Here is a 20,515-nt window from a genome sequence, read left to right on the forward strand (position 1 = left end):
GGGAGATGAAATAAGAGACACAGTATTGGTAATAGAAGTAAGTCACAAAATACACCTAAAGACTGAAAAAAAGCTGAGAAGTGTTGACATATTTCTTGCTTTAGATCTTTGTTTTCAGTTAATCTTGCAGAAATTTTCATTGTCATTAAATGACATCTGAAAAACCTAAAGGTATTAAAAATAGATCATTTGGTGTCTTGCAAAGAGCCCTATGTGTCCCAAAACTTCTTTGCCTGGCACTTCTCAGTCTTTGCCCAGAGCAAGTCACACTCTGGTGTCAGCCTCTCTACCCCTGTTTAGATGTTGGTGTAAATGGTCCCTTACAGCACAGAAGGACTCAAGCCCCACAGACCTCTGCTCTGCTCCTGTTAGAAACAGGGCCCATAGTCGCAGGAATTGAAGACAACTGCAGCTGGATGGGACATAAGGAAATCTTCAACGCAACCTGTCTGAAAATTGGTCAGACCAAGTAGTTCAATGCTTGCTTCAGTCCAAGTTTGAAACTCCTAGGGACAGAGACTGCCCAGCTTCTCTGGGTGACCTGTTCCTGCACTTGGATGAGCTCCTGGGGAAAAATCTTGTCCTTCTGTCCTGGCTGAACCTCTCCTCTTTCACCTTCCTCCCACTGAATTTTGTCTTCTCACCATGAATCTTGTTGAAGAGATGGGTCTGTATTCTCCATGATCTCCTTGTAAGTACTGGCAGGCTGGGATGATGTCAGCCTCAGCCATCCCTTCTCTGGGCTTGACAAGCCCAGCTCCCTCAGCCTCTCCTAACAGGCAATGCTCTCCAGTCCATGGCTGTCCTGGGGAACCTTTGCTAAACCCACTCCAGCTCGTCAGTACTATTCCTGGAGATGTGAAATCTGAATCTCTTCCCTTTGCTCTTGACTCCTTGCAGCCACAAATTCCAGGTGGTCACCCCGTGGCAAGTGGTGCTTAGTGGCCCCTGTCAGTTCCCTGGCCTGTCCCAGCCCAGCCCTGCTGTCCCACACATGGTCCGATGGCTGCAGTGTTCAGGTGCAGCATGGGGAAGGGTGTATTCGGTGTGAGGAGCAGCTTGCCTCTCATGATCTGCAGTACATCTCTTTGTACCCTGTTCCCCTTCTGTTCCTCCTACTTGAAACAGCCTCCCACAGGCTGTGGAACCTATCCAGCCCTATCTGCATCCCAGGTGGGGTTTAGCAGACATGCCTGCTCTGAAGTCTGCCAGGGTCTGTACAAGGAGAGAGGTCGAGAAGGGCTGGTTGTTCCCCCTGTGCAGGCACTGAACCCAGCGGGAGGAGCAAAGAGGCTGTGCAGAAAAGCTCACACATAAACCTTTGGTGAGTGGCTGGTGCTGGATAGGGCTGAACAGGGAGGACACCAGTGAAAGCTCACTCTAGTCCTATTCCCTAACATATCACCCCATATACTCCTCCCCTCAGTGCATGGAGAACCCCAGCACAGCAGCACAGCCTCATGGGGAGAATATTTTCAGCTTTTTCCTGACCTCAGCTTTGGGAAGAGAGCAAAGCCTGGAGACACTGGCATTTAGAAAATCCTGGTTTATTACAGAGACATGGCATGGGAGGGCACCTTTTCCACTGTGCCAGACACATATGCAAAGGTAACTCTGTCAGACAAGCTGGGTTCACGGTTCTTGAGAAGCAGAATTGTCACAGGTAAAATGTCCAAAGCACAGGAGGTTCCCTAGATATGTTGGAAACCACTTGTGAAGAGATGTGGCACCTTATTGCTGTTGAAATACTACAGATTGAATTTGCTTCTTCAGGGCGTCTTTGAGCTCCTGGTTCCTCATGCTGTAAACGAAGGGGTTCATTGCTGGAGGAACCACTGAGTACAGCACTGTAATCACCAGATCAAGCAATGGGGAAGAGATGGAGGGAGGCTTCAGGTAGGCAAACACTGCAGTGCTGAAAAACAGGGAGACCACAGCCAGGTGAGGGAGGCACGTGGAAAAGGCTTTGTACCGTCCCTGTGCAGAGGGGATCCTCAGCACGGCCCTGAAGATCTGCACATAGGACAGCACAATGAAAACAAAACACCCAAAAGATAAAGAAACACTAAACCCAAGAAGCCCAACTTCTCTGAGGTAGGAGTGTGAGCAGGAGAGCTTGAGGATCTGGGGGATTTCACAGAAGAACTGATCCACAGCATTGCCGTGGCAGAGAGGAATTGAAAATGTATTGGCAGTGTGCAGCAGAGAATTGAGAAAGCCACTGCTCCAGGCAGCTACTGCCATGTGGACACAAGCTCTGCTGCCCAGGAGGGTCCTGTAGTGCAGGGGTCTGCAGATGGCAATGTATCGGTCATAGGCCATGATGGTCAGAAGACAATGCTCTGCTACTACTAAGAAGGAAACCAAAAAGAGCTGGGCAGCACATCCTGCATAGGAGATGGTCCTGGTGTCCCAGAGCAAATTGGCCATGGCTTTGGGGACAGTCATAGAGATGGATGCCAGGTCAAGGAGGGAGAGGTTGAGGAGGAAAAAGTACATGGGAGTTTGGAGGTGGTTGTCACAGGCTACAGAGGTGATGATGAGGGTCTTTCCAAGGAGGGCAGCCAGGTAGATGCCCAGGAAGAGCCAGAAGTGCAAGAGCTGCAGCTCCAGTGTGTCTGCGAATGCCAGGAGGAGGAACTGGGTGATGGAGCTGCTGTTGGACAGGTGTTTCCTTTGGGCATGGGATCCTGTCATTAGAGGAAGAATCAATAAAGTGTTAGAGGAGAATTGTCATTGGAAATGCAAAGCCATACTCCTAGAACTTTAATACTGCTGAACTTCTGAGCATTTTCCATTCATTTTCAATGAGAACTTCCTTCAGCTTCCTTGTTCGAGGTCTGGTTGGTGCTGGCTGAAGGTACTGTAAGGAGCAGGACCTCTGTCCTCCGCCTTTTGAGGAGTCTGCCCTGCTATGCAGCAAGGAGCTCATGGGAGTAGTGGTGTCAGGGGTCTATCCTGGTGTCTGACTTGGTCAGATGAAACCGCTCCTCACAGAAAATCACCTTGTCAGCCTCTGCACTCTCAGTGCTAGGAACGGCAATAACAGAGAAAAGTTGGAGAAGTTTGGGGTTCATAAAGCTCCCCCAGCTTACCTGGGGAGTTTTCTTGGAGTTCAGACACCTTCAGCATTTCTGCTGCACTCAGGGAGAAGAGAGGGACACTGGTGAGGCATATGAAATTGCTTCTGGCTTAATGCAGAGTGAGGGCAGCTGGTCTGTCCCTCTGACTTCTTCTGACCTGCCCTGGGCTTGTTCTTTGTGAGATGGAAGGTGATCACACTGCTGCATTACCCTGAAAAATAACCAGACGCTACTGAAAACAGAGGGATTCAGTGCAGACTGCTAAATATCTCACTCTTTCTAAAGGTCTCAGCACCTCACTTCTAGCCAAGGACACTCATGGCTCCTTTCACCAACCCAACAGCATTTCCTCCATTGTAGCATCTCTGTGCTTCTCCGTGGGGCTTTTAGATAATAAAAGGTTGTGAGGAGAGAAGTTCACTTTGTAGAGGGCAGCTCAGAGCTTGGAAGTACACCTCAAGGAGACAGCCAAGTGTCCTAACAATAGCATCTGATGAAGTGAAAAGCAGCTGATCCTCCAGCCCCACAGACTGCATTGACCACAGCCCCACAGGGGAGATGAAAGTTGGGGCACTTGTTCCCACGGACACGCCTGCAGGAAAGGACCCACAAGATCAGTCTGTGACCCTACAGCTGAAACTCCAGCTCCCTAACGAAGCTGATGACAACAATGAAACAACAATAGGAATAACACAGACAAGAGGAGAAACAAGCAAATATCCAGCAATAGGGTGTCTGAGAAAAGCCAGGGCAGAGGCAGCCACGCCCTCAGCACAGCGTTACCCATACCCAGCTGGGCACGTCCCCTCCCAGACACCAACATTGCCGGGCAGTTGAGCTCTGAGCCCCTGTCATCTGCAGCAGAGAAATGGAGATGTGGCTGGAGAGCTGCCCCCTGGCTCTGCTGGAGCTCTGCTGCAGAGGAGGTGGTTCATGGTTTGGAGACCTCAGCCCTGAGGGCAGAGGCTGTGCTGGGTGGGAGAGAAGGCAAGGGGGCTTACTCAGAGGAAGGGCTCTGCACTGGAGGGGATGATGCAGAGTTTTATGATTTCTCCCTCCCATCATATCTGGTTTTCTGTTCTGCTCCTTCCCTGATGATATATCTGCTGCCTGGAAATTTTCCTCCTGAAAGATGTTTCACTCTCCCATGTCTTTTCCATTACAGCACTCACAGACCCCATCCCAACCCCTGTGCACTCACCCTGGCCCTACAGAAACCTGCCTGTTTGCAGGGCACTGCCTGGGTGTGTGTTCCTGTTTGCAGGTGGAAAATGAAAGGTCAGGCTAAGCCTGGTAGGTCCAGGAAAGGTGATGCTGGTGCTGTCCATAGGCAGAGGAATGGCTGAGGGTGCTTTAGGAGGCTCCTATCAGAGTTACTGATCACTGGCTCAGGAATCTCAGTGACTGCTTCAAGGCTGAAAGCTCCTGTTCCATTTATCCCTTTTACACCGCCCTCCCTCTTCCAAAAGGGAAACTGATAACACAAATTGAGGAAGTTTTTGTTATCTTTACAGTAATCCTGCGCATGACCTTCTTCTTGAGTCAGCCTTAGGAAATATTCTGGGGGTGAACTGGAGCTGTGAGCAGCTGACCCATGCAGCAGTCTCCTGGTAGGAGAAAAACACTGCCCTACTGGGGGTCCCTTCTTCCACCCACAGATTCTCCCCACAGCACGATCTGGAGCTCCCCGGGCAGGCTGAGCACTGACCCCAGCATACAGACTCCTGCAGTAAAGGGACCCTGCTCTGGAGGACCGTCCTGGGCACACTTGGCTACACACCTGGCGTAACATCCTACCAGTAATCTCCGGAGAAGGCAGTCAGCATGCCCTGCTCCTCTGATGGCAGGGCAGGGAAAAACTTCTCTGGAAGGTGTCTTCCCCCTCTAGGCTTGAGAAGCTGTGACAATCCTCCACAAAGATCCTGTAGGCTGTAGGATGTGCCAGCTTTTGGAGATCCCTCCAGCAGCAGCAGATTCACTGCCCTGCTTCCAGGGACTTACCATTTCATGGGTTGTGAAAATTTCTCCCTCAGTGAGCTCTCAGCGTCTTCCCACCCCGCACTGCCTTTAACCTATGTCCACCTCGCACCTCTCCCCTCGCTGCCTGCAGGCAGTGCCCTCAGCCCTGCTGTGCTTTGCAGAGGAGCTGCTCCTGGGCACAGCTGTTTCTCTGCAAGTGCTGCCCACTTGCCAGGAGTTCCCTCCATCCCAGGAGCCCAGCCCAGATCAGCAGCACAGGACCAGCACAAGGCAGCAATATCCTTACCCACTCTGGGCTCCCTCGAGGTGTCTTTTGGTCTCCAGGACAACTTGCTGTGAAACAGGCTGAAGTAATCAGTCCTGTTGCCTCCCTCAGCTGGGGAGAGACACTCAGTTTCAACAGCGTCAATTCTCCTCTCAGAGAAAGAGTTAGAAACAAAAATCACCTTTCCTTGCCCCATCACAAGACAGGACAACCAGAAAGTGACAGGAAGGAATCTCATTTGCCCCTGCTGAGGGAAGGGATTGAGCCTAGTCATTGGAGGCATCTCATCCTGAGTTTGAAGTCCTGAGGACTCAGGTCTCTCTCATGCTCACCACAAAACCCACAGGAGGTGGGACTCCTCTTGCCTCAAATGAGATTGGCACAAAACAGCCTCCTGCATGGCAGATCCTTTTCTCAGCTCCCTTGGTAATTAATGGAGGTGGAGAGCAGGAGGAAGATGTTCAGACGCAGACACTTGGTGACAGGTTTAGTTCCAGAGATGACCAAGATGCTTGCTGGTAACTACAAGCTCTGATGGAGCAGTTTAAAGAGACAGGGCAGCGTCTGAGGGCACCTTCCTGGAGGCTGGTGGGAAAACCTTTTGGCCAACTTCAATGACAGAAAGTGCCCACCTTGAAGACAAATCAACCTTTAAATGTTCCTTATGTCCAGGGCTGCTGATGGATGTAATCATCCTGACCAAATGGAGTCCTGTGGCACAGGGAGAACAAAGTCTCTCCCTTTCTGTTCTCCGTCAGCTGTTTTGTCCACGTGGCCTTAACAGTATGATGGGGTTTGTCTCCTGCGCATCCCTTCATTGCCTAACCTCATTCAGGGCAGCTGAATCTTCATTTATTTCACATTTACAGACACCTATGACTGTGGAATGTGCCAGGGCTCTCCAGGACAACTGCATGCATCTGACATGGACAGTACAAGTCCCATGCAGGAACCCCATCCTCTTTCAGAGTCATTGTGTGACAGGCACCACCCAGGGCATCTCACACAGATTTCGTGCCTTTGTGCAGTCACTGAGTCCCACCACTGCAGTGATGCAAGGTCTGTCCCTTCTCTACCCAGTGGATGCATGGCAGTGCATGAACACCAAGCACGTCACAGCAGGGTCTCCACTTGAGGGCATTCCCTCTCAAACTCTGCTGGATCTTCTCTCACCCATCATTTAACCATCCCTTTGATGGTACAGTCATGGATCAGGCTGGTAGTGATGTCCTAGCTGACAGGGGAAGTCCCAGAGGACTGGAGGATCGCCATTGTAACACTCATCTACAAGAAGGGCTGGAAGGAATGATCCTGGGAGCTACAGGCTTGTCAGCCTGACCTCAGTGCTGGGCAAAATTATGGAGTGATTCATTGTGAGTGCGCTCACAGGACATGTGAGGGACAACCATGGGATCAGCCCCAGCCAGCATGGATACCTGAAAGGCAGGTTCTGCTTCACCAACTTGATCTCCTTCTATGACCAGGTGACCCGCCTAGTGGACAAGGGAAAGGCTGTGGATATTATTTGCCTGGACTTTCGTAAGGTCTTTGACACTGTTCCCCACAGCATCCTCCTGGAGAAACTAGCTGCCCATGGTTTGGATGGGTGTACTCTCTGCTGGATAAAGAACTGGATGAATGGCTGAGTGCAGAGAGTGTTGGTGAATAGTGCCAAATCCAGGTGGTGGTCAGTCACAAGTGGTGTCCCCCAGGGCTCAGTTTTGGGTCCAGCCTTGTTTAACATCATTATCAATGATCTGGATGAGAAGACAGAGCTCTCCCTCAGTAAGTTTGCAGATGACACCAAGCTGGGTGGGAGTGTCGATCTGCTCAAGGGTAGGAAAGCTCTGCAGAGGCATGTGGACAGGCTGGATCATGGGCTGAGGCCAACTGTATGAGGTTCAACAAGACCAAGTGCCGCGTCCTGCACTTGGGTCACAACAACCCCATGCAACACTACAGGCTTGGGGAGGAGTGGCTGGAGAGCTGCCCAGTGGAAAAGGACCTTGGGGTGTTGGTCGGCAGTTGGCTGACCACGAGCCAGCAGTGTGCCCAGGTGGCCAAGAAGGCCAATGGCATCCTGGCTTGTGTCAGGAATAGTGTGGCCAACAGGAGTAGGGAGGTGATCGTGGCCCTCTGCTCGGCACTGGTGAGGCTGCACCTCGAGTGCTGTGTTCAGTTTTGGGCCCCTCACTACAAGAAGGACATTGAGGTGCTGGAGCGTGTCCAGAGAAGAGCAACAAGGCTGGTGAGGGGTCTAGAGAAGAAGTCTTACGAGGAGCGACTGAAGGAGCTGGGCCTGTTTAGTCTGGAGAAGAGGAGGCTGAGGGGCGACCTTCTTGCTCTCTACAACTACCTGAAAGGCGGTTGTAGTGAGGTGGGTGTTGGTCTCTTCTCCCAGGTACCTAGTTACAGGATGAGAGGCAATGGTCTCAAGTTGCATCAGGGGAGGTTTAGGTTAGATATTAGGAAAAGTTTCTTTCCTGAAAGAGTGGTCAGGCATTGGAATAGGCTGCACAGAGAGGTGATTGAGTCACCATCCCTGGACATGTTCAAAAAATATGTGAATATTGCACTTTGGGACATGGTTTAGTAGGCATGGTGGTGTTGGGTTGATGGTTGGACCTGATGATCTTAGAGGTCTATTACAACCTATGATTCTATGATTTTCATGGTGTGCCTGGATCACAGGATGTCCACACCCAAGGACATTTTCAACATCATCTCTTCCTTCCTGACATCAGCTTCACCTCCACCACAGGCCCCCAGGGCTGCAGAGACATAGCAGACAGCATACCCCTCTCCTGGCCTTGCCCAAAGCAGGGTTTGCTCTCTTTGTGGGCACCTCATTTCTCCTTTACATTGCCACCTGTCGTCCCCTCCAGCATGTCTCAGCTCTGAAGCAAAGCCTTTGCACACACAAGGCCTTGGGCGCTTGGTAACAGGTTTCTTTCTGTAAGTCTGCTCTCCGCCCCGATAGGCCACAGCTGAGGTGCTGCAGCCCAGACATGCACCAGTGGCCTCAGCCTGGGGCACAGGGAGGAGGAGCTGGAGGCCCCAAGCTATCTCTTCATCCCACCTGGAGTGAAGAACGACTGAGGCATGCTGAGACAGCTGACATGATTGGGGTGCTGTGATGGGTGGATACAGATGAGAAGGAGAGACAGGCCAGAAAGATCAGGAGGGAGGTGTCCTCAGTGTGAAGGAGCTGCTTAGATGTGTGGAGCTTCTCTATGGGATGAACTATTTGGGTAAGCCCTTATGGATCAGGTTCAGAGGAGAAACTGGTAAAGGTGACATTGTGGTGGGAGATAAAGAATGAATTAATGTCCCTTTGCTGACTTTAATCACCTTGGCATTTCCTGGAAGGGGACCGCAACAGCATGAAAATTGTCCTGGAGGTCTCTGGAGGGTCTTGGTCAAGACCCAGCTTGGGACACAGGTCTTTACAGCTCAGCTGTGAGATTGATCAACAATGGTGATGTTGATATGCATCTACAACTCACAAAGAAGGGAGAGTTAATCATGGAGGTTAAAACCTGTGTCAGCCTTGACTGCCATGACCATGAAATAATGGAGTCTCACCTCCCAAGGGGAATGACAATAAAAGAGTGTAGATGTTAGACCTCAAATTGTTCTCCCAAAAGTGTGGTCATTTACCCAGTGCACAGTACGCCAATACACACACAGAGCAGAGGTGTTGTCTTTCTTGCAGATTTGTGTAGATGTTGGTGCTAGGTGATAATTCCACAAAGCTAGCACAATGTTTAGCAGAGTCACAAGTTCTATATACTCTTACCAAAACAAAGCAATTACTCATTGCATTCTGACTGGTTCACCACGTTACACGCTTGTCATAGAAGTTTACTCCTTCCTTGCTTAACTATGCATACTCGCAAGCTGGGGAGGTGCAGACTTTTTGGTTCTGAATTGAGTCGGTGGTTGCAATCTCCCCCTGCCGCCTTTACCTTTTTCCTAGTTTTCCTCAGTCTTTGTTAACTTCATGCTTCTTTGGCAATCGTCCAGCTTTCAGTGCCTTCTGGGCTGGATGTTCCCCTTTTATCAGTCTGTTAGCTCCTCTTCAAGGACACAATAGTTAGTAAGGCATGCATTGATTATACAAAGTAGTCAAGCCTAAAATTAAACAATGTCAGAAGGACAGAAGCATTTCTGCCCTGTGTCATAACAATGTGAGCATCACTATGCTCAGAATATCACTGCCCGATATGAAGATAAGCAGACTTTGGCCTAGTCCTGCAACTTTTAATGAGGGAGCCCACGCGAGCAGTACACAAAGGCAGCACAGCTCAAGACATCTGGCCTTTGAAGATGGTGTCTTTCAAGCAGGAGGCTGTGCATGTCAATAGTCAGGAAAACAAGCAGAGCTATTGGGAGAGAAACTTGGGGAAACGGGAAACTCATGTGGGAGCTCTATGTAAAAAAAGAAGGATACAAGAGTTGGATGCAAGGGTGGAAACAGAGGAGGAATTCAGAAATGTGCTTGGGTTTAGAAAAGCCAGCGCTCCGCTGGAGTTGACACTTGCAAGGGAGTTCAAGGCCACAGCAACGGGCTGGTACTCCTTTAGCACAGTTAAAGCAGAAACAAAGATGGTGTGTGGCCACTGCTGAATTCAGCAAGAGCGGAGGTAGATATGTCTGAGATTGTATGTGTCCTCTTTGCCTCAGTCTTCTTCAGCAAGATCTCCCCATTCCAGGTGCCTAAGAGGAAGAACTCTAAGCGAAACCCAGCAATGGATGGAGATTAAGTCACGGGTCCCTTGGATAAGGTCAACTCTTAATAGTGCATTGGACCACAGAATCACAGAATCACAGAATGGTAGGGGTTGGAAGGGACCTCTGTGGGACATCTAGTCCAACCCCCCTGCCCAAACAGGGTCACCTACAGCAGGCTGCACAGGACCACGTCCAGGTGGGTCTTGAATATCTCCAGAGAAGGAGACTCCACAGCCTCCCTGGGCAGCCTGTTCCAGTGCTCTGTCACCCTCAGAGGGAAGAAGTTCTTCCTCATGTTCAGACGGAACTTCCTCTGCTTTAGTTGGTGCCCATTGCCCCTAGTCCTGTCACTGGGCACCACTGAAAAGAGTTTGTCCCCATCCTCCTGACACTCACCTTCCAGATATTTATAAGCATTTATTAGGTCCCCTTTCAGCCTTCTCTTCTTCAGGCTGAACAAGCCCAGCTCCCTCAGCCTCTCCTTGCAGGAGAGATGTTCCAGTCCCCTCATCGTCTTTGTAGTCCTCTACTGGACTCTCTCCAGTAGTTCCTCATCTTTCTTGAATTGGGGAGCCCAGAACTGCACACCGTACTCCAGATGAGGCCTCACCAGGGCACTGTAGAGGGGAAGGAGATCCTCCCTCGACTTGCTGGCCACACTCTTTTTAATGCATCCCAGGATGCCATTGGCCTTCTTGGCAGCCAGGGCACACTGCTGGCTCATGGTTAACCTGTCGTCCACCAGGACACTCACGTCCGTCTCCGCAGAACTGCGCTCCAGCAGGTCCACCCCAAGCCTGTACTGGTGCATGAGGTTGTTCCTCCCCAGGTGCAGGACCCTGCATTTGCCCTTGTTGAACCTCATTAGGTTCCTCTCTGCCCAACTTTCCAGCCTATCTAGGTCTCGCTGAACGGCAGCACAGCCTGCTGGTGTATCTACCACACCTCCCAGTTTGGTGTCGTCAGCAAACTTGTTGAGGGTACATTCTAACTCTTCATCCAGGTAGTTGATAAAGAAGTTAAATAAAACTGGGCCCAGTACTGACCCCTGAGGGACACCACTTGTTACCGGCCTCCAACTAGACTCAGCGCCGCTGATGACAACCCTCTGAGTTCTGCCATTCAGCCAGTTCTCAATCCAGCTTTTGCCAACTTGCCCTGCACTTTTTGTCCACGAGCTCCTCAGCTCTCACAGTGTGGATGTGCTCCTGGCAGGCAGGAGGGAAACTAGAGAGCCTTATCCAGCTGGGAAACCTCTCAAGGGTAGACCCAGCTCCTCTGCAGATATTCATTCAGTCAAGTACCTGGACCCAGAGTCCCGTGGTATCCCCATTGCTAGCACCCAGATGCTGATATTAGCAGCCCTGCTGCAGTTGGTGCTATACACACCCTGTGTCCTGCTCATCAGCTTGAAGTTCACTACCATTCACACATGCCCACTATGAAGGGAGAAGTCAGTGCAGGGCAGCGTACTCAAGAGAAACCTGGCAAAAATTCAACCAGACCCTTTTATATCCTTTCCCTATGTTTTCCCATTTTAAACCCCAACAACAACTTGCTTGCTGATTGTCTTTTCCTTTAAAATCAAAAGGAATCTTCATGAGCAAAATCACCAAGACCTGGTCTGAGTGTCTTAATCTCATCATTACAAGCCATATGCAGACTGCATGCTGCAGGCATCCTAGTCAAGGGAAGGTTGAAAGGGAAATTGGATGAAGACCACTGCATTGGCTCTGTGGGTCTATGGAAGAGATGTTTCCAAAGAGGGTGTGGAGAAGTTGCTGTGGACACAAGTAGATGGAGATGTGCTCTGGAAAGACAGAGCAGCCAGCGGCTGAACCTGTGAGGAGCTGTGGCCTGTGGGAGACCCAGAGCAAGTCAGGGACATCCCTGAAGGACTGCAGGCCCTGGACTTGGTCATGGGAGGGATTTCATAGTGGGGGCTGGTCAGTGGTCTTGTCATGCCTGGGCTCAGCCACATCAGCTGACTCCAGTGCAGCTGAGCCGCTAACCTTGTATCCTCTCCTGCATAAACAGTGGCAGAAGAGATCATCTATATTCAAGGCAGAATTCAATCCAGACTTCTTCAGCCATTCCCCTATTTATGGAAATATCCTGTGTGGAAAATGTCAAATCACCCATCCTTCCACAAGACTAGCCTCTCCCTGCCCTGCCTCCCAATCCCTCTGCCCCATTTTGGAGTGGACATAAACTCACTGAGAGTTTCTCTTCAAGTGGGGCTGAGACTGTTGCAAGGTGGAGAAAAAGCCTCCTTCACTGTCAAAGTGATAGGGACACTCAAGAAGAGGGATTGAACCCTCCAAGACAGTACGACTGTTCCATCGTGCTCTGCCCCAGTTCCTCTCAATCACAGCACACAGATCTCGAGATGAAAGATGTGAAATTCAAGGACAGATTTTGGGAGGGAGCAGTGATGACAAGGATCCAGAGCTGCATGCAAACTCTAGCCACCCCAATGGGAAAGATACGCAAACCCTATGGAGACTGGGTGCCTTTTCCTATTGTAGTGTGTCTCTGGAGAGGTTAGGGCTCTCTAAAGCTTTCTCCCTGTGTGTCCTGGGTTTGGCCAGGACAGGGTTAATTTTCACCGGACTCCAGGAAGGGGCACAGCTGGGGGGTGGGGCCTGACCCCACCTGGCCAAACAGAGCCCGGTATTCCATACCATGTGACGTCACGCTGGGTTCCGGTGGGGGGGGGCGGCGTGGCGGGAACTCACTCGTGGCTTGGGGGGACGCGGCGCCGGTGCTGTGCGGGAGAGCAGCTGCCTGGGTCGTGCAGTTCGTTGCTGTGTTTTCTCCTTATTTGTATCGTTGTTGTTCCTGTTTCCCTCTGTTTGCTGTTCTGTTAAACTGCCCTCATCCCGACCCACCAGTTTCTGCCTCTTTCTTTTCATTCTCCTCCGCACCGCAGCGGGGGGAGGGGCGGCCGCGTGGCACTTTTGTTGCCGGCGGCAGCCGAAACCAAAACACTGTGCTCACCTGGGGTTTGTGGCCTAGCTCTTGTTGATCACGTCCTTTCTTATCTGAAGATGCCCTTCTTGCAACTTTAATCCCAAAAATAGGATGTCTTGAGCAGGTCCCTTGACTTTGCTTCCATTTATGGCACAACTGGCTTTCAGAAGGATTTGTATTATTTTCTCTCCTTTCTCAAAAAATTCTTCTGCTGTATTGCCCCATATGCTGATGTCATTGACGTACAGCAGATGTTCTGGAGCTTCACTCCTTTCCAACACAGTCTGGATTAGTCAATGTCAGGGCAGCTGATTCCAGGTGTCCTGAACACCCCTCCAAGGGAAAGCAAACTGTGGCCTGCACTCTGCTGCCAAAGGGATGGAGAAGAATGCATTAGCGATGTCAATTGTAGCGTACCACTTGGCTGCCTTTGACTCCAGCTGATATTGAAGTTCTAGCATGTCTGGCACGGCAGCACTCAGCAGTGCTGTGACTTCATTCAGGCCACGGTAGTCTATTGTCAGCCTCCACTCTCCAGGAGATTTTCTCACTGGCCTTATGGGACTATTAAAGCGTGAGTGAGTTTTGCTGATCACTCCTTGACTCTCCAGCTGGCGGATCAGCTGATGAATGGGTTTAAGGGAGTCTTGGTTGGTGTGGTATTTTCGCCGGTGCACTGTTGTTGTAGTGATTGGCACCTGTTGTTCTTCAACCCTCAGCAACCCCACAACGGAAGGACCCTCCGAGAGACCAGGCAAAATGGACAGCTGTTGAATTTCTTCCGTCTCCAAAGCAGCTATGCCAAAAGCCCAGCGATAACCACTTGGGTCCTTGAAATACCCTCTCCTAAGATAGTCTATCCCAAGGATGCACGGAGCCTCGGGGCCAGTTACGATGGGGTGCTTCTACCACTCCTGCCCAGTGAGGCTCACTTCAGCCTCCAGTACACTCAGCTCTTGGGACCCCCCTGTCACTCCAGAAATGCAAATGGACTCTGACCCTTGGAAATCTGATGGCATTAAAATACACTGTGCACCAGTGTCCACTAGAGCTTTCTACTCTTGTGGATCTGATGTGCCAGGCCACCAAATCCACACCATCCAATAAATGCGGTTGTCGCTTTCCTCCACCTGGCTTGAGGCAGGGCCCCTCTAATCCTGGCAAGAGAAGTTTCTGCACACCTCCTGTAAAAATGACTTAGAAGTCCCTTCAAACGAACTGGAAGCACGATCTAACTGTCTACCTTGTCTGGATGGCTGCCCGCTGGAAACTGGAGTGGCATTTTTCCTAGAAGAATTGTAGTTTGTGATTTTTTTTTCCTTGCAACTCACGTATGATCGCTGTTGCAGTATGACATAAGGGTATGGTACTGTAGCTTTATGCTGTCATAGCTGTACAGTAATAATATTACAGAAGAAGCCAGGTGAAGAAGTCTAGGCTGAATCTCACAATGAACAGGACAAGTGCAGGGGCGATCCAACCTGATTTGATTTTGGTACCCAGCAATCCAAAAAAACCTTGCTCAATAGCCCCTGGAGTGATCCACAGCCACTGCTGGTTGTTCTCCTCCAGAATCCGGCTTCAGGGCACCAAGGGTTGGGAGAACTTGTGGGTGAAGACAGAGTCAAAGAGGACAAAGAGTTCCTCAGACAGATCTACACCTGCTCTTCATCACTTTGATGCCCTTGGACTCCCTTGCAAATGTTAACTCCTGGGGAGCTTTTGCTTTCCTAAAACCCTCCTTATGTCTACATTCCTCCTTGGAAGTGAGATCCTCTGTCCACACCCTCTCTGCTTCCCTTTTTCCATGGAGCTTCCTGACATGTTGCCTGTTTAGCGTAGCTGGTGTCCTGAGAGGTCCCCTTGGTTGCTGGAGTATCAGCTTGTACCCTTTATGGGTTTAGAGAATGTTGTCCTTGAAAGCAGTTGCACTGAATTCTGCTGCCCTTCAGTGACACTGCCATTGGAAGTTCCCGGTCTTGGCCAAAGTCTGCCACTCTGAGACCTGGCATATGCACTCTGCTGCTCTCCTTCTGCACTCCCTTTGGGAGCTGAGACTCCACTATGGCTTTGCTAGTGGAGCCAAGGCTGACCAGGATGACACAGGTTTTCAGATCCCGGTGAACATCCCGTTTGTTGGTCCATGTGTGCTAAAAAGCTGATGCAAAGAGCCTCCAGACACATAAAGGAGCATTTGCACTCTGCTGTCCTGTGAATGTCATGGGAGTCAGCTGACTCTTGGCTGCCAGCTCCCTACCAAACCTCTCTCTCACTCCCCCTCCTTCTTTGCTCACCTTGGTGTCTGCAGGGTTGTTTCTCTCATTCTTCTCTTTTACAGCTGCTGCCCACTCTCTTTTGTCCTTTCTCCAGTAGGCTATCAGAGAAGGGCCACTACATTTGCTTACTGGCTCAGGTTTGGGCAGTGGCTGGTGCATTTTGGAGGCAACAGAAACCTGCTATGTCCAACAAGCAGCTGTTGCTCTCTTCTCACCTAAACCACCTCTGCAGCTCCCCTCACCACTACCAAAGCCTTGCCATGGAAACCCAATACCCAGGGTCATTAAAGTCCCCAGTAAGATGTGAGGCCTTTGATCGCAAGACTTCCTCAGGCTGGCTAAATAAGAATTAGGACCCTCCCTCACCCTATTATAGGTTCTTTATGTCAGAACAGAGGTGTGCTGGACTTCAGCCATGGCACCAGGAGCAGGCTCAGACATGAAACAATGAAAGGTGTTCCCAAGTGCCCAAGGTCCCATGCAAGCAAAGCTTTGCTTTAGTGCATGCTGGTGTGGAGGTCAGATGGCGACGTAAAGAGGAAATGAGGACTCCCTAACGAGAGAAAAACCTGATGATCCCTCAGGAGCAGAGAGATGCAGGGCTGGACTCTGCATCCCTGCCAGGAGAGGCTTTTGCTGTCTCTGGTGTCCCTGCAGCCTTGGGGGGCCTATGGTGCAGGTGAAGCTGATCACCAGGAAGGACAAGGTGTTTCTGAAAATGTGCTTGGCTATGGAAAAGCCTGGGATAATTATTGATCTGTTCTTTGAATGTATCGTCAAAGACATAACTAAAGGATGTGGGAGAAGCACTGCCTACATCTACTGGATAAAGATGGGACAGACCTCTCCCTGTGCCACAGGACTCAGGCTGATTACATCCATCAACAGTGCTGGACACAGAAATAATTGCAGGTTCAGTTGTCTTAAATGTGATAAGGAGAAGTGACATTGCTAGAAAGAAGTTGTTCTCCCCAGCAGAGGGAGGGAGAGTGATGTCAGTGATGACTTCAGCCTGTTTCACAGCAGTATCTCTGGAGACCCAGAAACACCACAAGGGAGCCCAGAGTGGGCAGAGAAAGAGCCACCTTGAGCTGGTCCTCTGCTGCTGAGCTGGGCTGGGCTCCTGGGATGGAGGGAGCTCATGGCAACAGGGAACACTTCAAAGAGACAGCTGTGCCCAGGAGTAGCTCCTCTGCAAAGCACAGTAGGGCTGAGGGCACTGCCTGCAGGCAGCGAGGGCAGAGGAGTGAGGCAGAGAGGGGTTAAAGGCAGCGTGGCATGGGAGGATGCTGAGAGCTCACTGGGAGAGAAATCTTCACAACCTGTGAAATGAAGTCCCTGGAAGCAGGGCAGTGAATCTGCAGCTGCTGGAGGGATCTTCAAAAGCTGGCACATCCTACAGCCTACAGGATCTTTGTGGAGGATTGTCACAGCTTCTAAGGCATAGAGGAGGAAGACATGTTCCTGAGACGTTTTGCCCTGCCCTGCCATCAGAGGAGTAGGGCATGCTGACTGGATGCCCCCCTTCTCCAGGGATTACTGGTAGGATGTTAAGCTGGATGTGCAGCCAGGGGTGCCCAGGATGGTCCTGCAGAGCAGGGCCCCTTTACCACAGGAGTCTGTATGCTGGGGTCAGTGCTCAGCCTTCCCAGGGAGCTCGTCATGGTGCTGTGGGGAGAATCTGTGGGTCGAAGAAGTGATCCCTGGTAGGGCAGGTTTTTTCTCCTACCAGGAGACTGCTCCATGGGTCAGGGCTGCTCACAGCTCCAGTTCACCCACAGGCTTTTTCTGAAGGGCTCATTCAAGGAGAAGGTCATGGCACGGATTGCATAAAATTAATGAAAATTTCCTGAATTTGTGTTTTCAGTTTCCTGTTTTAGGAGGGGGGGCAGTGGAAAAGGGATAAATGGAAAAGGAGCTGTCAGCTTTGAAGCAGTCACTGAGACTCCTTAGCGAGTGATCAGTAACTCTGATAGGAGCCTCCTAAAGCACCCTCTGCCTATGGACAGCACCAGCATCACCTTTCCTGGACCCATCAGGCTGAATCTCACCTGTCCTGCTTTCAACCTGCAAACAGGAACGGGCTCCCAGACAGCGCCCTGCAAACAGGCAGGTTTCTGTAGGGCCAGGGTGAGTGCACAGGGGGTGGGATGTGAGCACTGACAGGTAAAGACAGGGGACAGGGAAATACCTCCCAGGAGGAAAATCTCCAGGTAGCAGGATTATGATCAGGAAAAGACAGGAAAGGAAAAGCAGAAATGTTGTGGGAGGGAGATGTGAGAAAAATCTGCATCATCCCCTCCGGTGCAGAGTCCTTCCTCTGAGCAAGCCCCCTTGCCTCCTCTCACAGCCACCAAAGCCTCTTCCCTCAGGGCTGTGGGCTCCAAGCCATGAACCACCTCTCCTCTGCAGCAGAGCTCCAGCAGAGCCATGGGACAGCTCTCCAGTCACGTGTCCATTTCTCTTCTGCAGGTCATAGGGGCTCAGAGCTCAACTGCCCAGCAATGTTGGTGTCTGGCAGGCGGCGTGCACAGCTGGGTACGGGTAACGCTGTGCTGAGGGCCCGGTTGCTTCTGCCCTGGCTTCTCTCAGCCAGACCCTCCCTGCATATTTGGTTGTTTCTCCACTTGCCTGTGTTATTGCTGTTCTAATTTCATTGTTTCTGTCAGCTTCTTTAGGGAGCTGGAGATTCACCTGCAGCATCACAGGCTGATCTTTTGGCTCCATTCCTGCAGGTGACTCCATGGGAACAAATGCCCCAGCTTTCATCTCCCCTGTGGGGCTGTGGGCACCGCAGTCTGTGGGGCTGGAGGATCAGCTAATTTTCCCTTCACCATATGCTATCCTTAGAACACTTGGCTATCTCCTTGATGTGTCCTTCCAAGCTGTGAGCTGCCCTCCACAATGCCAACCTGTCCTCTCACACCCTTTTGTTATGTGCAAGCCCCATGGAGAAGCTCGGAGATGCTACAGGGGAGGAAATCCTGTCGGGTTGGTAAAATGAGCCATGTCCTTGGCTAGAAGTGAGGTGCTGAGACCCTGAAAAAGGGTGAGACATTTAGCAGTCTGCACTGGATCCCTCTCTTCTCTGTAGCATCTGGTTGTTTTCCTGGATAACACAGGAGTGTGCTCATTATCCACCTCATGAAGAATAAGCCCAGGGCAGCTCAGAACAACTCAGAGGGACAGACCAGCTGCCCTCCTTCTGCACTAAGCCACAAGCAATTTTTACACCTCACAAGACTCCCTCTCTTCTCCAGAAGTGCAGTAGGAATGCTGAGAGTTTCTGACATCAAAACACACCCCTAAGGTGACATGAGGGAAGCTGTAGGAACCCAAAACCTCTGAGACTGCCTTCTGCCATCCCCATTCCTTAGCACTGGCCGTGCAGATGCTGAAAATCCCTTCTGCAATAAGAGCAGATTCCTCTGGCAAAGTCTCACACCAGGTCTGGACCTTGGCCCACAATGGCCATGAACCCTTGTGCCACCATGCCCATGAACCCACCGCTGCAGAGCAGAGCTGGCTCCTTGGCAGCCCATGGGAAGAGATCCTGCTCCTCCTGGTATACTCTGCCAGCATCAACCAGAGCTGCAGCCACAGAGCTGAAGGAAGGGCTTTGTGAAAAGGAATGGGGTGTGTAGGAAGCAGGGTGAGATTCTAGGAGAATAGCTTTGATTTTCCTCCGAGAAGTCTGCCCTAACTCTTCACTGATTATTCCTCTAGAAACAGGATCTCATGCATAGAGGAAGCAAATGACCAACGACAGCTCCATCACCCAGTTCCTCCTCCTGGCATTCGCAGACACACGGGAGCTGCAGCTCTTGCACTTCTGGCTCTTACTGGTCATCTACCTGGCTGCCGTCCTGGGCAATGGACTCATCATCACTGCCATAGCCTGCGACCACCATCTCCACACCCCCATGTACTTCTTCCTCCTCAACCTCTCCCTCATCGACCTGGGTTCCACCTCCACGACTCTGCCCAATGCGATAACCAATTCCCTCTGGAATACCAGGGCCATCTCCTACTGGGGGTGTGCTGCCCAAGTCTTTCTATTTGTCTTTTTCATTTCATCAGAGTTTTATCTGCTTACGGTCATGGCCTATGACCGCTACATTGCCATCTGCAAACCCCTGCACTACGGGACCCTCCTGGGAAGCAGAGCTTGTGTCCACATGGCAGCAGCTGCCTGGGGCAGTGGGATTCTTGATGCTGTGCTGCACACGGCCAGTACATTTTCAGTACCACTCTGCCAAGGCAATTCTGTGGAGCAATTCTTCTGTGAAATCCCCCAGCTCCTCAAGCTTGCCTGCTCAGAATCCTACCTCAGGGAACTTGGGGTCCTTGTGCTTAGTGCCTGTTTATCTTTTGGGTGTTTTGTTTTCATTGTGCTATCCTATGTGCAGATCTTCAAGGCCGTGATGAGCATTCCCTCTCAGCACGGACGATGCAAAGCCTTTTCCACATGCCTCCCTCACCTGGCTGTGGTGTCTCTGTTTATGAGTATCGGTACATTTGCCTACCTGAAGACTCCCTCCGTCTCCTCCCCGTCCCTGGACCTGGTGGTGGCAGTGCTGTACTCGGTGGTTCCTCCTGTCATGAACCCCCTCATCTACAGCATGAGGAACCAGGAGCTCAAGGATGCAGTGTGGAAACTAATGGTTGGATACTTTTAAGACGCAAAAAACTGCCCACCTTCTTCTGCATATCATTTACGTAGTTGGTTTTCTTTGATTTGGTTTGGTTTTCAGCTTTTCTAAACTGTAACAATATTGTCCATAAAGAAATTTCATTGTGCATACCATTCCTAAATTAGTATCTACCTGTCTTGTGTCATCCAGAGACTGCATAATGATGAGCCATGCTCTGTGTTTTACAACAAAATACAGGACCTCACAGTCAACATTTGTCCAAGATCCTTTTGTCTGAGAGCTTTTCTGGGGCTGCAGGGGCAGTGCCTGCGTGCAGAGGTGGTGGGGAGAAGAGTCCCAGCACAGCAAATGCTGCCAGGGAGCACCAGCACTTGGTCTTTCCCAAGGTGGTCTCTTTCAACTGCCACGCTTTCCTTCCAAGCCTTTGTGTTACTGAGAGGCGTGAGAGCACTGGCAGCTTGGTCATAGACCTGCGGCACGACAGTCCTTTGCCAGAGGCAGGAACAAGCAATGGGCACCTCTGTGACAGAGCTGATATTTACAACAGCA

The 20,515-nt window shown here is 50.9% G+C and overlaps 2 protein-coding genes across 2 annotated transcripts; one reads left to right on the forward strand and one right to left on the reverse strand.

Annotated features, from left to right (window-relative positions):
* Window positions 1–1,731: 1,731 nt before the first annotated feature.
* On the reverse strand, window positions 1,732–2,697 carry LOC142360225 (olfactory receptor 14C36-like). Its single transcript, XM_075412444.1, has one exon. The coding sequence runs from the start codon at window positions 2,695–2,697 to the stop codon at window positions 1,732–1,734; it is 966 nt and encodes a 321-aa protein (XP_075268559.1).
* A 16,369-nt stretch (window positions 2,698–19,066) lies between these two features.
* Window positions 19,067–19,990, forward strand: LOC142360224 (olfactory receptor 14J1-like). The gene has a single exon (XM_075412442.1). It carries the CDS (start codon window positions 19,067–19,069, stop codon window positions 19,988–19,990), a length of 924 nt encoding a protein of 307 aa, XP_075268557.1.
* Window positions 19,991–20,515: the final 525 nt, after the last annotated feature.

The sequence above is a fragment of the Opisthocomus hoazin genome, unplaced genomic scaffold (assembly GCF_030867145.1).
Source record: "Opisthocomus hoazin isolate bOpiHoa1 unplaced genomic scaffold, bOpiHoa1.hap1 HAP1_SCAFFOLD_78, whole genome shotgun sequence".
NCBI classification, from domain to species: Eukaryota; Metazoa; Chordata; class Aves; order Opisthocomiformes; family Opisthocomidae; genus Opisthocomus; species Opisthocomus hoazin.

Bases quoted from the DNA above. Each gene is read 5' to 3' on its own strand.
- LOC142360224 (XM_075412442.1), top strand. From the start codon at position 19,067: ATGACCAACGACAGCTCCATCACCCAGTTCCTCCTCCTGGCATTCGCA.
- LOC142360225 (XM_075412444.1), bottom strand. From the start codon at position 2,697: ATGACAGGATCCCATGCCCAAAGGAAACACCTGTCCAACAGCAGCTCC.